Source organism: Tamandua tetradactyla, chromosome 3 (assembly GCF_023851605.1).
Source record: "Tamandua tetradactyla isolate mTamTet1 chromosome 3, mTamTet1.pri, whole genome shotgun sequence".
Lineage (NCBI taxonomy): Eukaryota > Metazoa > Chordata > Mammalia > Pilosa > Myrmecophagidae > Tamandua > Tamandua tetradactyla.
Window position 1 is genome coordinate 175,939,407 of NC_135329.1, and position 23,077 is coordinate 175,962,483.

General features: G+C 38.3%; 2 protein-coding genes across 7 annotated transcripts in view; one reads left to right on the plus strand and one right to left on the minus strand.

Moving 5' to 3' along the window:
* Window positions 1-12,687, minus strand: part of TRAK2 (trafficking kinesin protein 2) — a 67,568-nt gene extending 54,881 nt beyond the window's left edge. Inside the window, exon 1 of one of the 3 annotated variants that reach the window (XM_077154693.1) lies at window positions 12,404-12,687. The gene's annotated coding sequence lies outside the window, so the exon portion shown is untranslated. Of the gene's footprint in view, window positions 1-9,984; window positions 12,231-12,306; window positions 12,326-12,403 lie in introns of those variants that run through there. The other 2 variants (XM_077154696.1, XM_077154694.1) reach the window with 2 other exon arrangements.
* A 33-nt stretch (window positions 12,688-12,720) lies between these two features.
* The window catches only part of STRADB (STE20 related adaptor beta), a 36,220-nt gene continuing 25,863 nt past the window's right edge, over window positions 12,721-23,077 (plus strand). The window contains exons 1-4 of one of the 4 annotated variants that reach the window (XM_077154698.1): window positions 12,727-13,009; window positions 14,168-14,248; window positions 19,450-19,633; window positions 19,712-19,812. In XM_077154698.1, coding sequence (XP_077010813.1) covers window positions 19,801-19,812 — 12 coding nt within the window. In that variant the 5' untranslated portion in view covers window positions 12,727-13,009; window positions 14,168-14,248; window positions 19,450-19,633; window positions 19,712-19,800. Of the gene's footprint in view, window positions 13,010-14,167; window positions 14,249-19,449; window positions 19,634-19,711; window positions 19,813-23,077 lie in introns of those variants that run through there. The other 3 variants (XM_077154701.1, XM_077154697.1, XM_077154700.1) reach the window with 3 other exon arrangements.

Consider the following 23,077-nt stretch of genomic DNA (forward strand, 5'->3'; position numbering starts at 1 on the left):
TCTTAGAACATAATGTTTCTTGTCTGGGTAAATACTTGGCAATACACTCAAGGTGAAAGATAAGCCTTGGACCATCAAAAAGGTGGCTAAACTGCTCTTCAGAAGGGAATTATTATTTGTAAGTTTGTTGGTCTTCTTGTCGCTGTTGGGTATTTTCTTTCTCTGAGAGAGAGGAAAAGACAGAGAAGAATCAGGAAGAGTAGTCCAATGGATATGGCAGGAGCTCAGAGGCCACAAAAACATGAGGAATTTGCAGAAATCTTACTTTGTTTTGGGATACAGTGGTAAGACAGACAAGTTCACATGTTCATGGAGCTTTCACTCTAAACATGACCCAAATCAAGCTGGAGGCATGAAAAACATGAAAATAAACAATAATACATTGCAATAAGCATGAAACAGAGGAGAAAGCACCTCAAGCCATTTGAGGACTGTCAAGGTGGGCTTCACAGTATCTTCTGAGGAGAGTTTTGAAGAATAACCAGATTTGGTGAGGAACAGAGGGTGAGAGGGGTGAGGGTGAGGGGATAAGCATTCCACACACAAAAAAGCAAATGAAAACCTAGAACTGAAAATTTTCCAACATGGGAAGGCAAAATCCTACAGATAAATTATAACAAATTATTACATTATTAAAATGTAGTTTTATAATAAATAAAACAATTATTACTGCATAAAAGTATTATTTTTATATTATCAAAATAGAATGGAGTTCAAATAGAGTCTAAAGGCTGGCTACTCTGGAGGTTACTCTTACGTAAGCTCCAGGTAACCTTGCTACCCATCATAACCTGCCAACCCCCAACCAGGACCATTCCAGCCAATCCTAGAGAACACCTAGGGCAATATAGAAGATTCCACAATGGTTCCAGGCACTAGAGTAACTTTCCTGAAACTGACAACCTTCAGATGGGTCCCTGGTCCAGATAAGTCTTAAAACCTAGCCCAGCCTCTCCAGAACATCAGATAGTTCCATCTCCCTATCCCACATTAGTGACAGACCCTTTGAAAAGCAAAAATTTATAATTTCCATAGCCCAAACAACCCCAAAGAGAGGTATGGAAAGATCAAAGGTGATGGTGGAGTTATACATGGAAGATAGGACTTAACAAACGAATATGAATGCTGAATCATTAAACTGATATCTTTTTTAGTCTCCAGTATGTTAGAGCAGCTAGAAGTAAAAACCCAAAATTGTGAAATTGTAACCCATGTCAAACTTTGAAATATGTTCTACAACTAATTGTGGCGCTGTGCTTTGAAATTTATAGCTTTTTAATATATATGTTATTTTTCAAAAAAAAAAAGGGAAAAAAGTCAATTGTAATGATAAAAAAGTATTTAAGCCCTCTAGCCTCCTATATTCTGGAGCAGTTAGAAGGAAAAATATGAGGGGATCATATGGTAGCCCATGACAGATTCCGGGATGTGTCCTATAACCACTTGTTGAAGAGTGCTTTGAAAATTATTGCTTTTTTATTTCTTTGCTTTGTATATATATTATACTATACAATAAAAAAAGTTAAAAAAAAAACATTGAAAGGGAGAATTCCCCAAGCCATCCTGATTATCTGTTTACATGATTTCATGCCTTCACCTCTAAATGCATCAAAAGAATCTCTGATACCTTGGTTTCTCATGCAGATTTTTTACATAAGTAAAATATACTAACACTTTACAGGTACCAAAATTTGCAGTTCACTGACAGGTATACTGTATTTTAAGACCAAACAGTCTGGCTTATTTAACAATCTTTAGTTTGCTGTGTCATTTCCCCCATGCCTGATCAACTCAGTACACTGAGAAAACTCTGGATCCTGGCCCTGCACAACTGAAGAGGAGACACCAATTCTGCGAGACTTTCCTGAGCAGGCAACTAGTTCTTTGACACTGAAAAAAAAAAAGCCAAACCTCTTAGTTAAATTCACAACTTTACTATAGAGTATACTAAATGAAACTAGCAACTACAGAAGTTCTCTAAGATCAGTCACAATGGTCCATAATTTACAATAAAGATACAATTGCTTCTTGTGTTTAAAATGAAATGTAGCTGTTAAGTATATTCTCAACTCTATTCCAAATTCAGTGTTTCCTAGCAACAGCTAGCACTAATCAAGCACTTACCATGTGCTCTGTGCCAAGCATTGTATTACATGTGTTAAACGAACATGGTTTCCTTTTGTCCTCTAAACAATTCCATGATGTGGACATAACTATTGTCACCTTTTTATAGATAAGGAAACTGAGGCTTACAGGTTAATTAACTGCTCAAGCTAACAAGAGCCAGGAATCAAACTCAAGTCTGTCTTTTTCAAAGCTGAAGCCTCTAGCCTTTGTATTTTACTGGCAAGAGAGTGGGAGTGTATGGGACAGGGAATGTGTGTAGTTTGAAAAACCTCAGAAATCATTTTAATACAATCAGACTTCTTCACTCCACCTTTTTTTGTTTGCTTGTTTAATACATGAAGTATGTGGTTCAGTGGTAAAAGTACATGGTTCAGTGGTAAAATGCTTGCCTGCCATATGGACATGTCCCCCTATCCCCCCCCAAACAAACAACAAAACATACAGATTCATTAAGTGTGTTCTTAAGTGGTTTATATTTCCTAAGCTTTTAGAAATGAGTTACCTCCCAGGGTATATTTACAAAGAGGGAGAATGTCCTCTGTTTTTATATGTATTATATGTCACTTGAATAAGACAACATCGACTTTGAATTTGATTTTGTCTTTAAATGGGCTATTCTACAGTATTAAGAAAATAACAGAGATATAATACTATAAATTAGGAATAATTCTGCCACTTGTTCTGGATTGTTAAAAATAATAAGTGGAATACCAGATTTAAAAATTCTTATTCTGATAACTTTCCAGGCCTTCTATAACTTAGTATCTTGAAAATGTAAGGCATTCAATAAATACCTGTTAAATGAATTAATTAGTCTGCAGTCAAGTTCCATTTTTTCACTCTGTTAGTGGAGAGAAAAATGAAACTATCTAAGACACAGGACACTGTTAGGGCATTCAAACTGAAGGCTTTCTTAGCCCTATTTACAAAATCTACATAGGCCTCTCATGGGTTTGAGAAAGAGATAATGTGTGTACACGAATATACGTATTAAGCCCATCAGTTACAGTGAAGTTGCAAACATCCCCTAGAGATGGGACAGACAAGACTGTGGCAGAAAACATAAATTTTTGGTTTTCCACAGTTTTCATATTCTAAAAACACTATAGTAAGATTTCCCACTAAGGTCACAACATCATAGAGAAAAGCCCAACAAATTGCTATGGGAGAAAAAAAAATGCTCTTAAAAAAATGGACTGAGAAGCATTTGATGACTCAGGATCATTACTATGAACAGCAATTATTGTACTATAATATACTGACTACAGTCTCACTGTGAAGCTATCAACCATTATAGTTTACTGTTGCCAGAGTGCCTCTCCCCTTTCCAAACTCCTACTGGTTAAGAAACCAGATAATGAGGTTATCAGAGAATCCAAGAGAAAAGTCCACTTGAGTGAACCTTAGGACCTGTTTTTCTGCCCTTGGCTGGTTCCCAAGTAGCTCCTTCTTTCATCCCTCCAGCACCTGGGATTTAGTTGGCTTTCTTCTCTTTCTTTGGTACTATCGCCAAGTGATTTTCTCACTTGGTGTTCTTTTCCCTAGGCTGGCTCTGAATGCACTCTGTCCTTTACTGTCTCCCAAGAAAAGGATAGGCCCGCCCTCCTTCTCTCTTCTTTTGTGAGGATTTTACTGTTAATCACTTTAAGGAAATACAGAGTAGATTAAAAACATAGAAAAAAAGGTTTAGGAAATTTAAAAATTTTTCATTTTGATTATGCTCTTGATCAGTGTTGATTGACTCTCCTTGGATGATCCCAGAAAAACAAGTGATCACTTGTCCTTTCTCCCTCACTATACTGTGGGCGCCTTAAAAGAAGGTATCTTTTTTTTGTATGCTCAAAATCTGACAACTGACACATAGTGGGTCTGCAATATATTAACTATAAGTTTAATGATTAAAAATGTCAATTATGCTGAATTACAAAACATTTAATAAACAGTTGATTATTAATGCATTTTTGATATTTCAGTCCAATACTAACTAAAATGAACTGCCTTAAGAAAAAGAAAATCAAGCTAAGATTGAGACATTCTAAATGTCTATTTAGACATTTGCCTTATGAAAATCTGTAAAAAAGAGTTTAGTGTTAAAAGAGTGAATTCACTTCTTATAGCAATAACACAGTACCCATTCTCTTATAATAACTAAAAGGAACTAGTTGTCAGTCTCATAGCAAAGTTAAAATGGAATCATTTGGCTCATTGCTTAGTTTTAACATTTTCTCTATAAAGAGCATGTGCAGCATGATAATTGATAATGAATGCATTTAAAATAAGCCCCACATCAGATGAGAAATTATCAGACATAGTCTTTAAAAACTTCACAACTGCTAATATATGCATCATATATAGTCTTTTAATTTTGTGACTAAAAGTAAAAATTTGGTGGTTTAGCTTAGTACTAGTTGAAGAAAGATAAGAACGGATGAAAAGAAATGTCTCCTTATAACTTGTTAGATTATGTGCTTTAGCAACAGTAGTACCATCTTAGACATTTTAATTGGCTTCCAGTTACCTCCTCCTCCCTTCCTAGAAACAGTGAGTGCTCTTTTTCAACCAACAAGCTTTCCTTTGTTTTGATTTATACCACTGGCTTGAATAACCACAAAACACTGCACGCGATATACCCATAACTGAAAGCAACAAGGGCAGAAAGCAAAGCATTGGTGCTTGGACCATGAACATTTACTTCACAGAAGTGATGATTTTTAAGCAGTCTGGGAAAATAAATTTTCTAAGTTGAATATAAACAACCAGTTAACCCCCACCCCAGGGTGCAGCCCCTGTGGTGCCACCAGCCAGCTTGAGGGTCCTGGGCCTGGACGAGTGTCTGGGCCCTGTGGCGTACAGTCCACGGACTCAGAGACCCCACCCCACACCTGACTTGCAGTGCCCACCAGCCCAGTGCCCTCTGGCGGCAGGGACGAGACCCTGTGCCTGCTGGACCAGCTGCTGACCAAGTCAGTGGCCTGGGGCTCCAAGGAGCTGGACCTGGTCTGGCCAGCACCTGGTGCTGGGAACCCAGAGTCCACAAAGCAGAGAGCAGAAGACCACTCAGAGACCAGCAGTGTCTTGGAACCCCCAAAGAATTAGCCACAAGAGGCCTGAGAGCCAATAGGCCAACGTGTAAAAGAGAAGCTGATGGTGAACATGGAGCAAGTGTACTGCCGCTGAGGCCAGGTGAGCTGCAGGGCTGGGAGGACCATGGCCTTGTCATCACCCACCACCAAACATACGGCCAGCATCTCGGAGCCTCCGCAGATCCAATCCCACCTGAGCAGGTCTCAGAGGCACCTATCTCCCTTTGCCCAGGGCTCTAGCTGGAACTAAACTGCCTCCAAGATCCATATTTCACATCCATATTAATGCTTGCTGGAGAGGGTGGTCAGCTGGGCAGATCTAGTCTAGAAGGAGGGCATAGGTGCTGATCTACACATGTGTGGGCAGGTAGAGGAAATGATGGTGGCCTAGATAATCTGCTCCTTAGTCACAGGGAGTCAGTCTATAAGAATCTCTGGGAGTCTTTCTCATGACCCACTCTCCACATAGGGGAAGGCTCGATGGGTGAATGGGGGTCCAGGGCCCTGGTTCCCAAAGGCCTAGGGGGTCTGAGGTAGCACAAGTGAGCACCTCCTGGAAATGGAGGCCTTGGGCCTCTAACACATGTCCCACAGCGCTTCAGGACCTGTTCTGCTGTGGATGGGCCACCTAGGAGCTGCTTCCTGACCTGAGCTGAAGGGAGTAATTTTGGGGCTGCCTTGCCTCAGACCTATCTCTCCAAAGGAGGGTGCTTCAGCTCAGAGCTTCTCAGTTTTAACCTGTATGTGAATCACTTGAGAAGTTGTTGAAATGCAGATTCTGAATCTGTAGCTCTGGAGTGAGGTCTGAGATTCTACATTTCTAACAAGCTCCCGGGTGATGCCCAAATTGCTGCATCTCAAACAGACTGTGAGAAGCAAGGATTTAACCTAAGCTTTAGACCTTTATCTGACACTTCCTTCCCCTACCATAGTCCCACCTACCTCTCCTAGCCTCTGGTAAACCGTGGAGAGAGGCCAGTTCCTCCTGCAGTAGGGTGTGGTGGAGAAACCACTGAACTGGGAACCAGAAGTGACAAGTTCTTCTCTGGGCTCTTTCACTAACTTGCAGTGAATGAACCTTAGACTAAGTCACATTCCCTTTCTGAGCCTCAGTTTCCTTCTCTGGAAAATGAGCCCTGATGCTCTTGAAGACCATTCCCAGCTCCAAAACTCTGGGATTTTACAATTTCAAGCTTTCTTGACTAGGAGAACGGGGCTTGATCTCCACTGTTATCTTCCCACCCTCTCACCCATACCCCCAAGTCTCAGAACTGCCTTCACTGCTGAACAGGAGCTCACCAGCCCCCACCTTGAAAAGGTCTTCATGGTTACCTATTCTCTAATTCTCCCTCTACACAGGCAGTCTGGCTAATGCCCTATGGGACCTTTTCTAAAAAAATGCAATTTTATTGAGATATATTCACACACCATGATCAAGTTTAGAACATTTTCATTACTTAAAAAAATAAAAAAGAAAAGAAAAGAACCCCAAACACCCCATGCCTCTTTATCCCACCTACTCCGCTTTTATGGGGCCATTTTAATGTTTCTTCTCCCTGGGTGGAAGGTCGAAATGAGTCCACAAGAGGCTTAGAAGTTTCCTAGTTCAGGCTTTCAACTGACAAATGAGAAAACTGATGTGCCAAGGACACCCTGTGAATAAGTGGCAGGACAAAAAGAGAATCAGCAGGAAGGCTCCTCTTGTGAGTGGGGCCAGATGTACACCATTGGCTCAGGTGAGGTTTGCTCTTTGGAAGGGAGCCTTGGAAAGCAGAGCCAGTGCCTTGGAAGGCAAGGAGGCAGGCTCTTCCTGAACAGTTGTTGTGGACTTCAGAACAGAGGGAGACAGCTGTGGCTTTTGGTAGAGCCAGAACACATCTAAGCTTTTCGCCTTCACCCACTACCACAGAGGTCTCTCCTTGGAAACTGTCCTTCCGCAAGAAGAGTTGCCTGCCCAAGTGTTCTCGGACATAGCCAAGGAACCAACAGTATTCCAGAAACCAATAAATGGCCATTTAGAATATCCCCAGACCCGCAGGCCTATTGTCATCGTCAACAAATGAGCATTTCCACAGATTTTATTAGTTGCCTTTGATACAGATTTCAGCAGCAGGGAGACTGTTAACTATGAGGTCAGGATGGAGTAGTGACACCTTCCAGCCACTCCTGAAGAGTGGCTCAGGACCTCCCCACAGAGGAGAACCATGACTCAGCTAAACAAAAGCCATTTATTTTCATATAAAGGCTAAAACTGTTACATGGGAAAAAAAAAATGAAATGTAACCCCCAGAATCTGGGTTGCTGTGGTGCTGCTCAAGGATACCTACGAGTGTGGCCCTTGCAGGGTGCCTGGGTTCCGGTCACAACCCCTTCTGTACTATGGAGCTGCTGGTGGTACCATTACCGCAGGCCAGGGCACCCAACATGCTGGACCTCCTGAAGGACCTTAAGGAATAGTCGCAGGCCTTGAACAGCATTCTGATAGCAGCTGTTATCACCTTTCTGATTTTTATATCTGTCACCAGATGCCTCTCTCCTACTAGTTTTTTGTAGCTGGGAATTCTGCAAAATCTATCTAGTGTAGGAGCAGAATTTTAAACTGAAGCCACAGGGCATGCAACCGAAACTGGCAAAAAGACAATATTAAATGTTTCTTTGAGTGCTCAATCCAAAATAATACAATACCCAACCACTGAAATTGGCAACACATTTCATCACTATTACTTTCAATTAGAAGGATGCACTACAGCATTTTGTACAAATATGTAACAAAAAAGAGGAAAAGTTATAGTATCAGATCTTTGGAAGGAGATGCTGTGATTTCTGTTCTTAGCTTTGTAGATTCATCTGGATATAAACACTACTGCTGAGTTATGACCATGCAAATGAATAGAAAAAGTTTCTTGGAATAATTGCATCATTAAAAAAACAAACAAACATTGGTATTGTTTATTTAAAGAAAAGTTGAATGGGGGAAAGCTTTAGTGATCTCAATCCAATGATCCAGATTAGATCTAATCTAAAGATCTAAGAAAATAAGAGAACATCACAGACGATAAATTAGTCAATGAGTATTACTACAGAATTGTCCTATAGACTATCCTAGCTGAAGTGTTCTGGCTTCCCATAAGATATAAAATGTAAGTGGGTTCCTCAAGGATGGGAAAATTTGGATAGTGAGAATGGAGGTATCGGTTAGATAAAGGGGGAAAGACATTTAAGGTTAAAACTAATCAGCAGACAGAGTCAGTTTGGCAAGAGTGAACAGATAAATTTGAGTAGGAAGGATTACAGACAGGGTAATTGGAGATTTATACTTGATTAGTTCAGATTAAGAACTCTAAACTTTAACCTGCAGGGAACAAATTTCTAAATGGAAAGTGACATTCGAGAGAAACAAATCTGGAGACAGAACACAGGACAAATTTTAAGACTGGAAGGACAGAGACAGAAAAAGAACTAAGAAATTCTATCGCAGCATACCTGGATGATTGTAATATAGGTTAAACTAGGTAATAATAATGGAAACAGAAGGTTTTGTGGGGCAGTGAAGGTAGGGCTTGTTAACTGATAAACTAGATAATGGAAGATGAACTTTATCTTCTCCTAAGAGATATCTACAACATTTGGTATATACCTCAATCATTCAGGCTTGAAACCTCACAATTTCTTTTGCTTCTCATTCCCTGAGAATTTTCTTTCCCAGACATTTGGAGCTTTCCTCAATCTAGTCCCAACTGACTTCTCCAACTTCCTTCCCCAGCCACATAATACATTCTAGCCCCAGAAAGGGGCTTTCTGTAGACAGACAAGAAATTCACAATCCCATAATTTTTTTCATACTACTTCTTATACTTTCAATGTCCTCTCTCCCATCTACATATCCAAATTCTAGACATTCTTCACATCCCAGCTCAAATATAATCTTTACCATCAAGCCATCCCAGAAGCCCCAACTCAAAGCACTGCCCTCTCCATAATACCCTCCATTTTCCTCGAAAACACTTATTTTTTACTTCGGATTATGGTTGTTCCTCATCTCCTCTGATAAGCTGTACACCCCTTAAGGTAGATACAGCCTTTTTTTCTTGTATTCCCTCTCCTTCTTTCATTGGTAAAAATCCTAATAAATATTATATGGCAGCAGTACAATAAAATGAGTAAGAACACAGACTGAAACCAGACTGCAGCCAGATTGCTTGAGTTTGAACCTTAATCCTATCATAAACTTGTAATGAGACCTTGGGGATATTTTATTGTAAAATGGAATAATAATGACAAGTATTACATAAGGTTGTCAGAGAGTTTGTAAAGATCTTAGAACAGTGTAAGCACCACAAAAGCGTCTATTATAAATACATAAAAGCACTATTTAGAGAAGAAAAACACTTAAATATTCCGTTATTTCACTAAAGCTTTATGATCTACGGGAAGCAAAATGCCAAAAACAAGGCCATTCTCTAGGTACAAACAACTATATACAAATTTTTCCTAAATCTTATTTATGCTCTAAGGGCAAGCTAATTAGTCTCCACACCTCCAGTTTTATCCCTTTTAACCGTTCCCCAAAAGGATAAGAGAGTAGTCTTTCTAAAATGCAAACATTTTTCTACTGCTAAACGCTCTCTCAATTCCAGTCCTTTTGGATAAAGTTTAAATCCCTTAACAGCCCATACAAAATCTTCCTAATCTGGCCCCACTCTAGTCTCTGACTTCATCTTTAAATATTTTTAATCTCCTCCCCATACCCCAAAGTTTTTTTGTATATCATTACCTTTGGCTGCAATACCCCTTCCCTCCTCTTCTCTGTCCAGACTATTTCCCATTTGTTTTCCCAGACTGCCCAAGCCTTGCCATCCAGGCTGATTTCAGTCCCCTTTCTCTGGGTTCCTATAACACTCTTGTACACTGCTCTCTGTACACAGATCTCTGCACACTGCTATCATATTGCTTAACACATGATCACATCTATCTTTCTCTCTTCAGACTGCATTACTTAGGAGCAGAAGCTATATCCCTAGCATCTAGCACCGTGTTTAGACCTTGAAGAAAACGTCTGCCTTTTTACTATTTTGTAACTTTCAGCAAGCCACTAAATGCTGAGTTTCCTACTCTGCTTAAGTTATTGTAAAAACAAATGATGTAATTATATAAAAGTGCACAGTGTAGGTTTGGTACACAGTTGGTGCTTAAAAAATGAACAAGTAAAAATTCTGATATTACCTAGGCTTGCAATCCAGCTCTGCAATTTACTCTCTGAGTGACTTTGGGCACAATAACTTATCCTTTCTTTCCCTCATTTGCTTACTTACCAAACACTTCACAGCACTATTATGATGATTTATTTAAATGGATCTCTACACACATTATTGAATAAATGTTTTTTATTGTTATCACAAGAATACTCCAGATCTAAATACCTATGATTGGGAACCATGAATAATTTCTGACTTTACTGAGTCATTTAAATTTGAGCATTACCTGAATGCCTCAGATTTCTTACTGATGAACAAGATAGTAACTAAAGAGCATCAAAAACTGGTACAGATGAAAAAGAAAAAAAAACTGGTACAGATGATGTAAACAAAGCTCAAAATAAACATGAAATAATATATTATCATTTGTTTCATTCTTTATATTTGTGCATCAAAAAAATGTTTCAAGAAACAAGTTTTCCTACCCTCTGTGATTTAGGTGTTCACCACTTTTAGTGAGGAAAAAAACTCCTTGGCTTATATTTTTAATTGTAGAACCACATATAAAATCTTAGAACTGGAAAAGACCTTTAAGATGAAAATCCAAACCTGTGATTTCTTAAATAAGTGAACTGAGATGGATTTGGAGTGGATTTTTACCTACTTAATGAGCAGCTCAGAGGAGGACAGAAATTGCAGCCAGAGGGAAAAACTTGTATATTTCAGGAAGTCCTACATGTACTGGAGCCAGTATTAGGAAATAACGCTGGAAAATATTTTTTAATCAATCTTTAACATCAGTACTTCTGACTAAGTACAGGTTATTTGACCTGCAGATTTGAAGCAAGACAGAATGAGGTTTGAACTTCACTTGCTATAAAAGCAAAGTCACGAGGTTGTTTTAGTTAATGAAGGGAGCTCAAGTAGTTCACAGTTGGGGTGCCTAGTAAATTTAAAGGATTCAAATATGGGTTCTTTTTGATCCCTTCCATTGTATGAATAAAAATAATATATGGGAGGGAAAAAAACAGTCTCTCATATAGTATGTGCTCGCTAAGTGTCTGAGACTTGTTGAACATTACTTAATTTTAAAAATAGAAGCCAGATAACTGCTCAAATGATAGGTCTTCATCCCTGCCCTTCCTCACCACCAAATGTCCTTCACAATTTTTCAAATGTCCTGTCACCACCAATGAGATGCTCTTTGGAAATCAACGTAGTTCAGAACTCCAACTAAAAAGCAAAAATTTGAAAGTCGAGAAAAAATACACCAAAATGGAGTAAAATCTGAAAGTGTCCCATTTCGTTTTGTTTCTAACAGTTCTAGAAATCCAGCTTAGTGAATTTCCAGTGAAAAGTTACATTTTCCTGCGTGTAGAAACAGCAAGTCTAAATAAAAGGTGAAAAGGCAAGTAATTGAGGCCACCTCTATTATTATGACCTCAAAATATTTTAAGTATTTGGGAGATAATCTTCATACAAAAAAAAAGAACATCTGCCAAAATCCATTATTTACGCTTGAAACTAAAGCCAACTGTTCCCGTTCTTAAAAGATACATGGTGCCTGAGACAAAACCAATCGCTCGAAAAGTCAACTCAACGCAGGAAGAGCTCTTTTAAATACCCTCTCCCTCTCGCTCTTATTACAGATGGCGAACCCGGCTTAAGGTTTAACTTCCAGGCACCGAAGCCACTCATCGCTCAAAGCCCGGGCTCCAGATGGATACTGTCCGGCGAACGATGAGCGGCTGCCAATCCTTAGAGGTGCAGCTGGAGTGAACTCGGAGACCAGAGCCCATCGCCCATCACTTTCCACCCACACTTGGGAAATGACCCACTTCCCCCCACAGGGCGGGGACCCGGCAGGGACTCAGCCCTCCCCACCCAGCCTCCGGCCCTACCCATATTCCGCGCGAGACCTCTGAGGACCCGAGGCTCCTCCGCCCTCGGGCAAGATGACAAGGGCAAGTTTGAGTCATGCGTTGGAAGGTTACTCACGGGAATGGCCTGGCGTCCTCTGCCCACCGCCTGTGCTCGGTCAGAGAAGTCCCTAAAGCGTCCGCAGAGTAAGAGCAGTTGCTGGGGTTACTGCCATGCCGCTAACCACCCGGCGTAGCAGGAACCTGCAGGCGACTTCACAACATCTTCATTCACCGACCTCGGTTCTGCAGCAACACCCAGTCAATGGCAGCCCCCACACAACTGGCGAAGCGCGAAAGAAACCCACTGTCCCAGCAGCCTCCACGGCGCCCGCACACGACCTGCTGGGAATTGTAGTTTCCTGTGCGGCCTGCCCCCTCACCATCCAGACTAGCTTCGGGCCCGCCACGCCCCCAAGACCCGGGCACCGCCCCTTCGCTACCCGATCCTGGGGCGGAGGCGGGGCCACGACCCGGGGCGGCTGGGGTGAGGCAGGTCCCCGCGGGTTGCCTGAAGCTAGGGCAGAGTTCCAGGCGGACGGCCCTTGTCCCGGTCGCGCCGCCCTTCAGTGCCCCGCGGCCCATGTAGGGAGCGGGCCTAACGCCTTGCTTCGCCCCTCCGCTGGTCCGGCTCCCGGGCCCGCCGACCGCCTGAGAAGAGTCGCTGGCCATGGTCGCCGCCAGGGTAATGAAGGGAGGAAGGGGAGAGGTGGTTCTGGGAGCCCGTCGGGTTAATCCGCGCAAGGCCCCGGGGAAGTTCGAGGCCAGCATTTGCTGATCCCGCGAGTCCGGCTCCGCGTGGCGGGCTCCCCGCGGTGAGCTGCCAAAGAGCCCCCCGCAGCTCGGACTCGGCGGAGAGTCCTGGGCCTCCCGCCCCTAACCCCCACTTGGTGGCGGAGGCACCTGCGTGCCCGGTGGGCGGTACCTGGTGGGCGGTGCCTGCCGGGTTGGCCGGGTCCGGTGTGCGGGGTGAAGCCGCGGGTAGTGCTTTCTTCACCCAACTCTAGCCTTTGGCCGCGCTCCAAAGCCCAAGACACCCTCTGGCTCGGGCTTTATATCTCAGGCCACCTTTTGCGAGTTCGCTACAAATCGCCCCAAAAGCTGGTCTAGGAGGGAACCTTTTACAAAATTAAATGCCCAAGCATCGTTTTTGTCTTCGGTATTTAAGTTCAGCGTTGTATTTCCCCTCGGGAGCTTGTTGTGTTAAATACTTTTTCCTCAAAACTTGATCTTGTTTTGTGACACGGCGCCTGCCTAACTAATTGCTTGACACACAGTAGGTGCTCAATAAATATTTGTGGAAAGAATGAGTCACGATACCAAATTTGGAAAATTCTGTCTAGCTGTGTATTGCTGTAATTTTTAAGATCTTATGGGTTCCCAAGATCACTTTGAAAATTATAGTAATTTTGAAGTTCAACAAAGAGACAAGTTCTTTTGCGTTCCCTGTAACAGTGGTCTCTGTTGAATTTTTTTTTTTAATGTGGTAAGTTATTGTTGCTTTTATTTATCTATAAGATAAATACTTACTACATAAAGCAGTCCTTGCCTGAAATTATAAATACCCTGTACGGGGTTAAAGAATGAATTTTTCTCTTGAATATATGTACGATTTAGCTTTGTATAAAACATGTTTTTCTCATTATTATACGGCGTTTATAAAGATGTCTTAAGATTTCAAGTCTAAGAAATCTGTGGTAAGAGCTTTTAGAACTACATTAGTTGAGGTACACTTTTAAATATTGCTATACACATATTCTATAGCCTGAATCTATTTAACTTGAACATTAGATTTTTCTCTATTGTTTTTGTTTTTCTACTATAATATGTCCTGACTGTGCAGCAGAGGTTCCTGACTGAGGGCAACTTTGACCCCCAGGAGACACATGGCAACGTCTGGCATCATTTTGGTTGTCACAACTGGGTGAGAAGGGAGATACTGGCCTCTAATGGGTAGTGGCGGGGGATGCTGCTAAATGTTTTACAGTGCACAAGGCAGTCCCCAAAACAGTTATCTGGCCCCAAATGTCACCAATGCCAAGGTTAAGCCCGTGTTATAGAGTATGACACAGTTTCCATTTTACAAATAGCCCCTCAGTCCACTGTAATTCTGAAAACATTCTTTGCTAACTACCAAGAGCATTAAAAGATTTAACCTAATCAATATAAATACCTGCTCATTACCAAAAGCAATGATTAACTTTAAATTTCAAATGATGTTCCAGAATAATTAAACCACAAAATCAACTAACAATGATAGAGATTACATATATCCTAATATATATGTTTGGATATATATTAATATGGTATTATATTAATATAGCATAATATATACAGTATGTATACTAATATATATTTTCTTAAATCTGCTCTACTAGTTTAATCTGTTAATAATGAAAAGTTACTTAGCAGTGTTTTGAGGTAACCATGCAAATAGCTTTTTCACGTTTTCCTGACATGATTTCAAGAAAGCAATCAATGATATATTAAACACTTGAGGGGGTGCAAGGTAATTCAGTGGTAGAATTTTCGCCTGCCATGTGGGAGACCTGGGTTCGATTTCTGGTTCATGCACTCCCCCCCCAAAACAAACAAAAAATTCAACAAATGGTGCTGCACTGATGGGATACTAACATGGAAAGAGAATGAAATGTGACCCCCCCCACCATACAGTATACAAAAAAAAGAGGAACTATGTAAACCTCTGGCAAATAGCAAAGTGCTGTACAAGTGTTCTGAATATATGTATCACAACAATATTAAAAATGAAGGGCTCCACTTATTCAAATTTATCATGAGCATGATTTTCAATAAGTTAAATTTATTTGTATTCAACTTTACAGAAATGTCTCATGAATGGTTTATTTTACAAAGAACAGTGCATATGAATGGGGTATTTGACATAAAATTAAGAAGTCAGTTGTCTTTTTCACCTGATTTCTAGTTGTTAAAGTATCCATGTATGAAATGAGAGTTTTCTGAAAAGAGAACCAAATTTTTAAAAAATCATTCTGAATTTGCTATATAGAAATTCTCAGTAATTTACTATTCATCCCCACTTTCACATTTTATATATTTTCTCATGTTCAACAAACTGAATCAAATGATTTAAATGATCGTTTCTGTAGTAATATTTTTATTATTACAGGAATAACAATTATAATTATTATTTCTGTAATAATTTTAAACCATGGAGTTATCTTACTTTCACCACTGGCTGCTTTTATCAGAAATTCTTCTAGTACTTCCTTTGACTCAACAATTGCTTTTAATCTCTTTAGGATCTGGATCCAAAGTTACATTCTTTCTCACAAACAAAATGTAATCAATTTCATGTTCAGCTATCGTTAGATTGAACCTTGTAGTGAATTCATGTTGCACAATTTCTTCTGGAGGAACCTCTTCCCTGGCAGTTCCTAATTCAGCTTTTAAACACCTCTGTCATGCTCCTCTTACTCCAGTTGCATTATTTTCTTCACATTCACCTGGATTACTTAATGTATGATTGCAACAAGTGTGGGTAAAACAACCTGGAGAAGTAATTTTAGCATCTGATCTCTGCTGTTGTAGGAGCTTATTTTCAGTGTTGATATGAAGACGCTAAAAGCTGGATTCAGTAACCCTTTGTCATTTATTTCATTCAGTAGACGATTCTCTTTGGTCTCACCTCCAATTTTATTGTCATTTTCATCAATAATAATATATATCTCTGCCAGAATTTGTACCTGTTGCTCATCGAGATTCCTCGTCTTTATTTCAGGCATTGTTACAATATGCCTGATCTGTCCTAAAATATCTGTCTTCCTGTCATATGCCTTGGGGTCACTGAGACTGGCAATGAGAATGCCAAATGAACTCAGAACCTGACCTCTTTGCAAATAAATGTGCTCTTTGCTCTTCATGTTAAGTGTTTAACTTCGAAAAGTATTTAACTTTTTCGATTAAAATCTAAGGATGAACCATTCCATTATGGAATAAATTAAAATGACTTATAATAGCTTTCTCATAATTAGCTTTTTAGATAAAAGTGTAAGATTTATAGGTCTTTCAGGTATTTTTTTTAAAAGGGTTTATATTCATACCCAGTAGAACAGCATATAGGAAAAAGATGGCAGCACCCCTTTCCCCTCTCCCCACATCTTTTTAGCAGGGATAGCTGCTGCCTTGACCACAAAATGTCTTGTGAAATTATGCTTTAATACTCTGGCATATCTAAGGAAAAACCTCTGGGATTTAGCCAACCAAAAGGATGATAACTTTAGTACTTAACACCCTCATGGTATTTGTTTCTTCTTAGTTTTTCTGAAAAATAGGTAATGTAGTGGAGCTTTAAAATTGTTTTTGTTTACTTAAGAAATAACTTACAAATATTAAGTGAAAAGGGCAGGATACAAAACTGTGATGATCAGAAAATTCAGTTAGTCATGACATCCCTAACCTTTAAGCTTGTGGGAAAGTAAGCTACAAGAGGGCAGGGCCTCATATAACTTTATCATCTGTGGGTACCCCAGTGCACAGTGCCTAGCCACTTAGTAGACACTTCTGGAGTGAGTACCTGGCTGTTACAGATAACAATGTAATTACTTTCTATGTGTGTATGGTTTATTCATTTGAATATTTCCTTAGAATAGGTTACTAGAAGTGGGAACTTTATTGGGTCAAAAGGTATGAACATTTCCATGGTTATTGAAACACTGCCTGGTTGAATCCCAAATAAGTCTTATCAATTTGCACTACCACCAGTGATAGATTAGTGTAACTTTCTGCACATCCTCTTAAGCTCTTATAGTGATAAGTGTTTGGTAGTTATGAACACGTTCAAATATCTTATTTGATCTCAAACACCTCGGAAGGTTGGCAGGACAGGCATTGCTTTCCCCTTTTTGTGGCACAGCAAACTCCAGTGTCTTAAATTGATGATAATGAATGACAGGTGACAGAATCCTCATAAGCTTTCAGGTTCCTCATCTTCCCGTTCTCTACCTTTGGTTCGTAGTGAATTTCCTAAATAATTTCACATCTTTCCTCAGTAATAAAATTGAATGCTACTATGTAATTAGTGCCTATGATTTATACAATATTCTTTTCTTGTTCACTTTGCTCATATATTGGCACATATCTTGGTCAAATTTGGGAATTTTTTAAAAAAATTTTTTTTAACTTTTTGCAAGAAGTATAATAATATATATATTTTATTTATTTATTTCTTTATTTTATTAATTAAAGAAAAAAGAAATTAACACAACATTTAGAAATCATTCCATTCTACATATGCAATCAGTAATTCTTAACATCATCACATGGATGCATGATCATCATTTCTTAGTATATTTGCATTGATTTAGGAAAAGAACTAGCAAAACAACAGAAAAAGATATAGAATGTTAATATAGAGAAAAAATAAAAATAATAATAAAAAAAGAAAAGGAAAAAGGAAAAAAAAAACAAAAGACACAAACAAACAAACAAATAATGAAGTAAATTTAAATGAAAGATGTTAGTGATTGGGTGTGAGGAAACACCCAGCACCAGCAGATTTAGAACACTGCCACTCTTTTCCTTAGGAAATTTCTGGTAACCTTTTGTTATTCTTTTAGATCTCCTTAACTGTAAAGAAATTACTATTTTAAATCTCTGAATCTTTTGCAGAATCCTCATAAACTATTGAGATTAATACTCTATTAGAGAAGGTAGAAAGGAGTTATTTTCAGAGAACTTAAAATCCTAAGGTATGAGCCTGGCCCTGTCACCGTGGGATCAACAATGCCATCTTGACCAAAAGTGGGAAAAGAAGTAACAGATAAGGTATCAGTGACAGAGAGAGTTCACATAGAGTCGAGAGGCTACTCGGGAGGTTGCTCTTATGCTGCTTCAGTTAGACATTGTTACCTATCATAACTTGTCAAATCCCAACCCAAACCATTCCTGCCAATCCGAAAGAACACCAAGAGGGCGTTATATAAGATTCTATAAAGGTTTCATGCACTAGGGTAACTTCCCAGAAACCTACAACCTCCAGATGGGTCTCAGGACCCATAAATTCTAAATGTGAGGGGGCCAGCCTCTAAAGAACATCAACCAGTTCCATCCCCTTATCTTATAGTATTGGTGGCCCCTTCCAACATGAAAAATTTAGAGTAGGCATAGTACAAATACCCCTAAAGAGTGAGAAAAAGATCGAAGGTGATGGTGGAGTTATATATGGTTGGGTTTAACAAATGAGTATGATTGTTGAATCATTATATTGATATTTCTTTTAGTCTCCAGTATCTTAGAGCAGCTAGAAGTAAAAAACAAAAATTGTGGAATTGTAACCCATACCAAACTCTGACATCTGTTCCAAAACTGTTGTGCTGTGCTTTGAAATTTATTGCTCTTTTGTATATATGTTATTTTTCACAAAAAAGTCAATTGTGATGATAAATGCATAGCTATATGATGACATTGTGAACCATTGATTGTACACTTTGGAAGATTACATGATATGTGAATTTATAATGTGTATCAATAAAAATAGATAATTAAAAAGATGAAAGGAGAAGGTGGAGTTATAAAAGAGAAGATAGGATTTAGGAAATGAGTATGACTCCTGAATCATTATATTGATATTTCTTTTAGTCTCCAGTGTCTTGGAGCAGCCAGAAAGGAAAACCTTAAATTGTGGAACTGTAACCCATACCAAACTCTGAAATCTGTTCTAAACTAATTGTTGTGGCATGCTTTGAAACTTATTGCTTTTTTGTGTGTGTATATGTTATTTTTGACAATAAAAGAAAATAGTTTTTAAAAGCACAAGAAAATCATAAGGTAAACAAATTTCAGTCTGCAGAAAATATTTCAACGTAAAAATTGAAATAGTCATGTTTCTCTTTACATGATATGGCAACAAGAAAATATTAATTCCTACTCTGTAACTAATTCTGATTCTTTTCCAAATTTGCCAGTCAGAATCCCCAAATGATTTATTTAATAAGTAACAATTGGATCAGGAAGCTTTGGAAGTTCTTGAAGTTTACTTATAAAAGGAACCATTGGAAATTCTTGGGGTTTATAGCCTTTGTGGAACAATTTATGTCAAAAGTCAATCCATATTTCTCTTCTATGTTGCTTTCACATTTGTTTAAGTTTCTTTAGAAAAGCAGGACAGAGGAAATGGGAAGAAAATGCATTGAGTATATTGCATATTAAGAGTCTGCAGACATTTAGAACCTCCCTGCAGCTTCGCTTTGCTCTTCAATTGTGATGTTGGATACCAAATAGTGTTTTCTAAATGGAAATGCTCTCTAAGGAATACCTGCCTAAATATTGAGTAGGTTTATGACAACTCGTTTTTAAAAGAAATTTTACGTAAATCTAAATATTAATTTGCCTTTGGTTTTTATTGTAGGATATTTCTACATCTTGAAGCTAAAACAAAAATCTTCTGCTTTGGAATAGATGGGTTTTTGTCACTTTCTATGAACTAAAGCGATTTCAATGTCTCTTTTGGTAAGTTGTCGTTAACATGGATCTAGTTTTGTGCCATCAGAATAGTTAGATGTTAGTGCAGAGCCATAACAAAAGGTGTATTCTGGTGGGATAGTCTTATGTTTTGAGATGCTGTTTTGACCTGAATGACTTCTGAGTTGAAAAATGAGGGTTTTTTTGGGGGGGGGGAGGGAGGGGTGCATGGTCCAGGAATCAAACTCAGGTCTCCCAGAGTTTTTGAATTTTTGTTACTTTCAAAAAGAGCTTCTCCTATACTTTTCTGATACATCCATTATGCTATTTCTATATCCATACCCACTCTTTCTTATACATATGCTGTACCTAGATATGCCTCCCTTGTCTAGTTAGTTATGCCTTATCCTTTATATCCTTAAAAAATCCTTTTTAAAAATTTCCATCTAACAAAAGGCAAGCAAAATAGTATTAAAAATAAGCCCTTTAACTTAACTACCAGACAGAAATCTTTTGAATGAATGCACACTATGATGTGTAGATGCCAACTTGGAGGTCCATGGAGTCTACTTTAGATTATGTGGATTTAGTGCTTTCCTTCTGACTTATGTAGTATATAATATCTGAATAGGGAATTATTATATTAAGGAAGTGCTGTTTTAAAAAGTAATGAGTGTATTTGTATAGTGATTTGTAGTTTACAAATACTTTCATATATCCCTTTTGGTCTTCAAAATTGTGTTCACCTCATTTTGAGATCGGCCCAAGATTGCAAAGAATTGGAGCCAGGGCTCACACTCGTTTGTTGATCTAATACGCCAGTTGCCAAATCTGAGAGGCAGGACTATGAAGTTAGGAGACTGTATTGTTAATTATAGTAAATACATGATGCATTTACTTTCAGTGTTTAAAGCTTTATCACTTAAAGGGGGAGCTCTATATATGTAAAATATGCATTGAGGTTAAGTACCTCATTCTGTAACACAGGAATTAGCAAACTTTTGTTGTAAAGGACCAGATGGTACTGGCATACCGTATGGTCTCTGTCATAGAAAATATGTAAATAAATGACCATGGCTGGATGTCAGTAAACTTTTATTTACAGAAACAGGTGGTAGGTTGGATTTGGTCCATGGGCCATAGTTCACCCACTCCTGCTCTAAGGGGTTACTTAAGATTAAGAATTTTATGACAATTCATAAATTGGACAGGATGTGAAAGGACATTTAGTCCATTCCTCTCATTTAATAGATGAGAATCCTAAGATTCAGAGGGCTAAGCCCAGGGCTTCATGACCAAATTGTCCAAATTTTAGAAAAAGGATATCTTACTTAAACCATTATTCTATAATTATGGATTTGTGAAAATAATAAAATATGTTAATGCGTGATTTAATTAGTTCAAGTTGTTAATGATTTTAATTTTAAAATACATTCTTCCTGCAATGATAAAATATTTTAGAATACTTTGAATCAAAATGTTTACTTTTTTCTTAAATGAGATATTTGTATAACTAAGATAAAATTGGTATTTTTACTTATGAAGAATTCCTTCCCCATTCAAGTTTTGCTGTCTATTTGAGAGCTAAGAGATAATGTTTTCAAAAGAATAGTAAAAGGGTAATATTTTCCTTTAGATTCTTTATAAGATATAACTGTTTTTTACTTGGCTGTTATTATAATGGTTAGAAAATTATATACAGATATTTTGGGGGAGCTTTCTTCTGATGTTTATGTTTGCCAGCACCTGATTGATGCAATAAGTATACAAAATATTTTGAAGGATAAAATTTGACTATTTTGTGATTTGTTTATAAACTGAAAATTTTTATAAAATGGTAATATACTTATCAGTGATCACTTTCTTGCTGCAAAAATTTTATGTAAAGATGAAATTGATGTCTACTAAATTACTTTAAAAAGTGCTTCCTGTCTAGCTATAAGCTGAAAATGTGATCACAACTCTTATTTTGAAAATAAGTTGGGTCAATTTAAGTTTTTAAAATAGGCTAATTTTGTCTTAAATTAATTCATCTTCAATAAAGAAAAGTGATGGTCATTTTTCAGAGAAAAAAGACTCTTTTATATGCTTGAATTTATTGTGATGGTTTTGTTGGAAGTACCCAAGACCCTTCCAGGTTCAGTGATTCATTAGGAGGATGCACAAGACTCAGCATATAGTCATACCTCAGCTAAGATTTATTATAATGAAAGGATATAAAGCAAAATCAGTAGAGAGAAAGTGTGGGGCAAAGTCCAGAAGAAAGCAGGTGCAAACTTCCAAGAATCCTCTCCCAGTAGAGCCACATAGGATGTGTTGCTTAATACCTCCAGCAGTGAACTGCAACAATATGTATGAAGGGATGCTCATAGGAGACTCAGTGCTTAAGGTTTTCCTGGGAGCTGGTCAATGTAGGCACCCTCTGCCTAGCATGTACCGAAGTTTCACACTCCCAGAAGAAAAGCAGGCATTCAAGATAAACCATGTTGTTTGTGTAAACTGTTTAAGCACAGTGAGCTATTTTTATCAGCTGTTGGGAAGCCTCCTGAAATCCAAGTTCCAGATGCCTACTGAGGGTCAGCCTTGCAATAGGCCTTTCTAATGATACAGTCTTAGGCTGGCTATGCTTACCCTCTTCTGCTCAATGATATTAATGATCGTCATGAAAAATGAAGGGTAAATGTTGCAAAAAATATTTTAAAAAAATATATAAATGACCTAAGTGGTAGTTACTTTCAATATAAATAACAGTAATAAGTATCATCAGATATTTCAAAAACTGTTTTATTGTAAATTTTATTCACCCTAAGCAAACTAGTAGAAACTTTGCAAAGGAATCGATTCTACATCTATCTTGACTTGGTTAGCTTCTCTTCTTCAGTCAGTAGTTTTACATAAAACAATGGAAATTTATGCAAACTTATTGTGTTAGATTGATAAATATACAAGTGTAGGACTTCAACTTAAAATGTAAGTGATTTATGCTAACTAGTAAAATAATTAGTTTGATTAGTGAGAAATTCTGGTATATTTTTAAAGAAAGGAAGTTTGATTACTTTTGAGTAGCTGAGAAGTTTTGTGAAGTAGACATATTGATGGATTTATCTTAAGGGACTCATTTGTTATTTGTACTTTGACATTCAAATGAAAAGATTGTTCATAAAATACTTGAAATAGTTTGTTATAAAAGTCTCTTTCATATAATTTGCTTATACTTTTCTTTTGACATGCCTTTTCTTCCTAAATAGTATAAGGTAAGGTTGCCCCACTAATTGAAGCTGTGATAAATCACATTATCACAGTGATAAGTTAC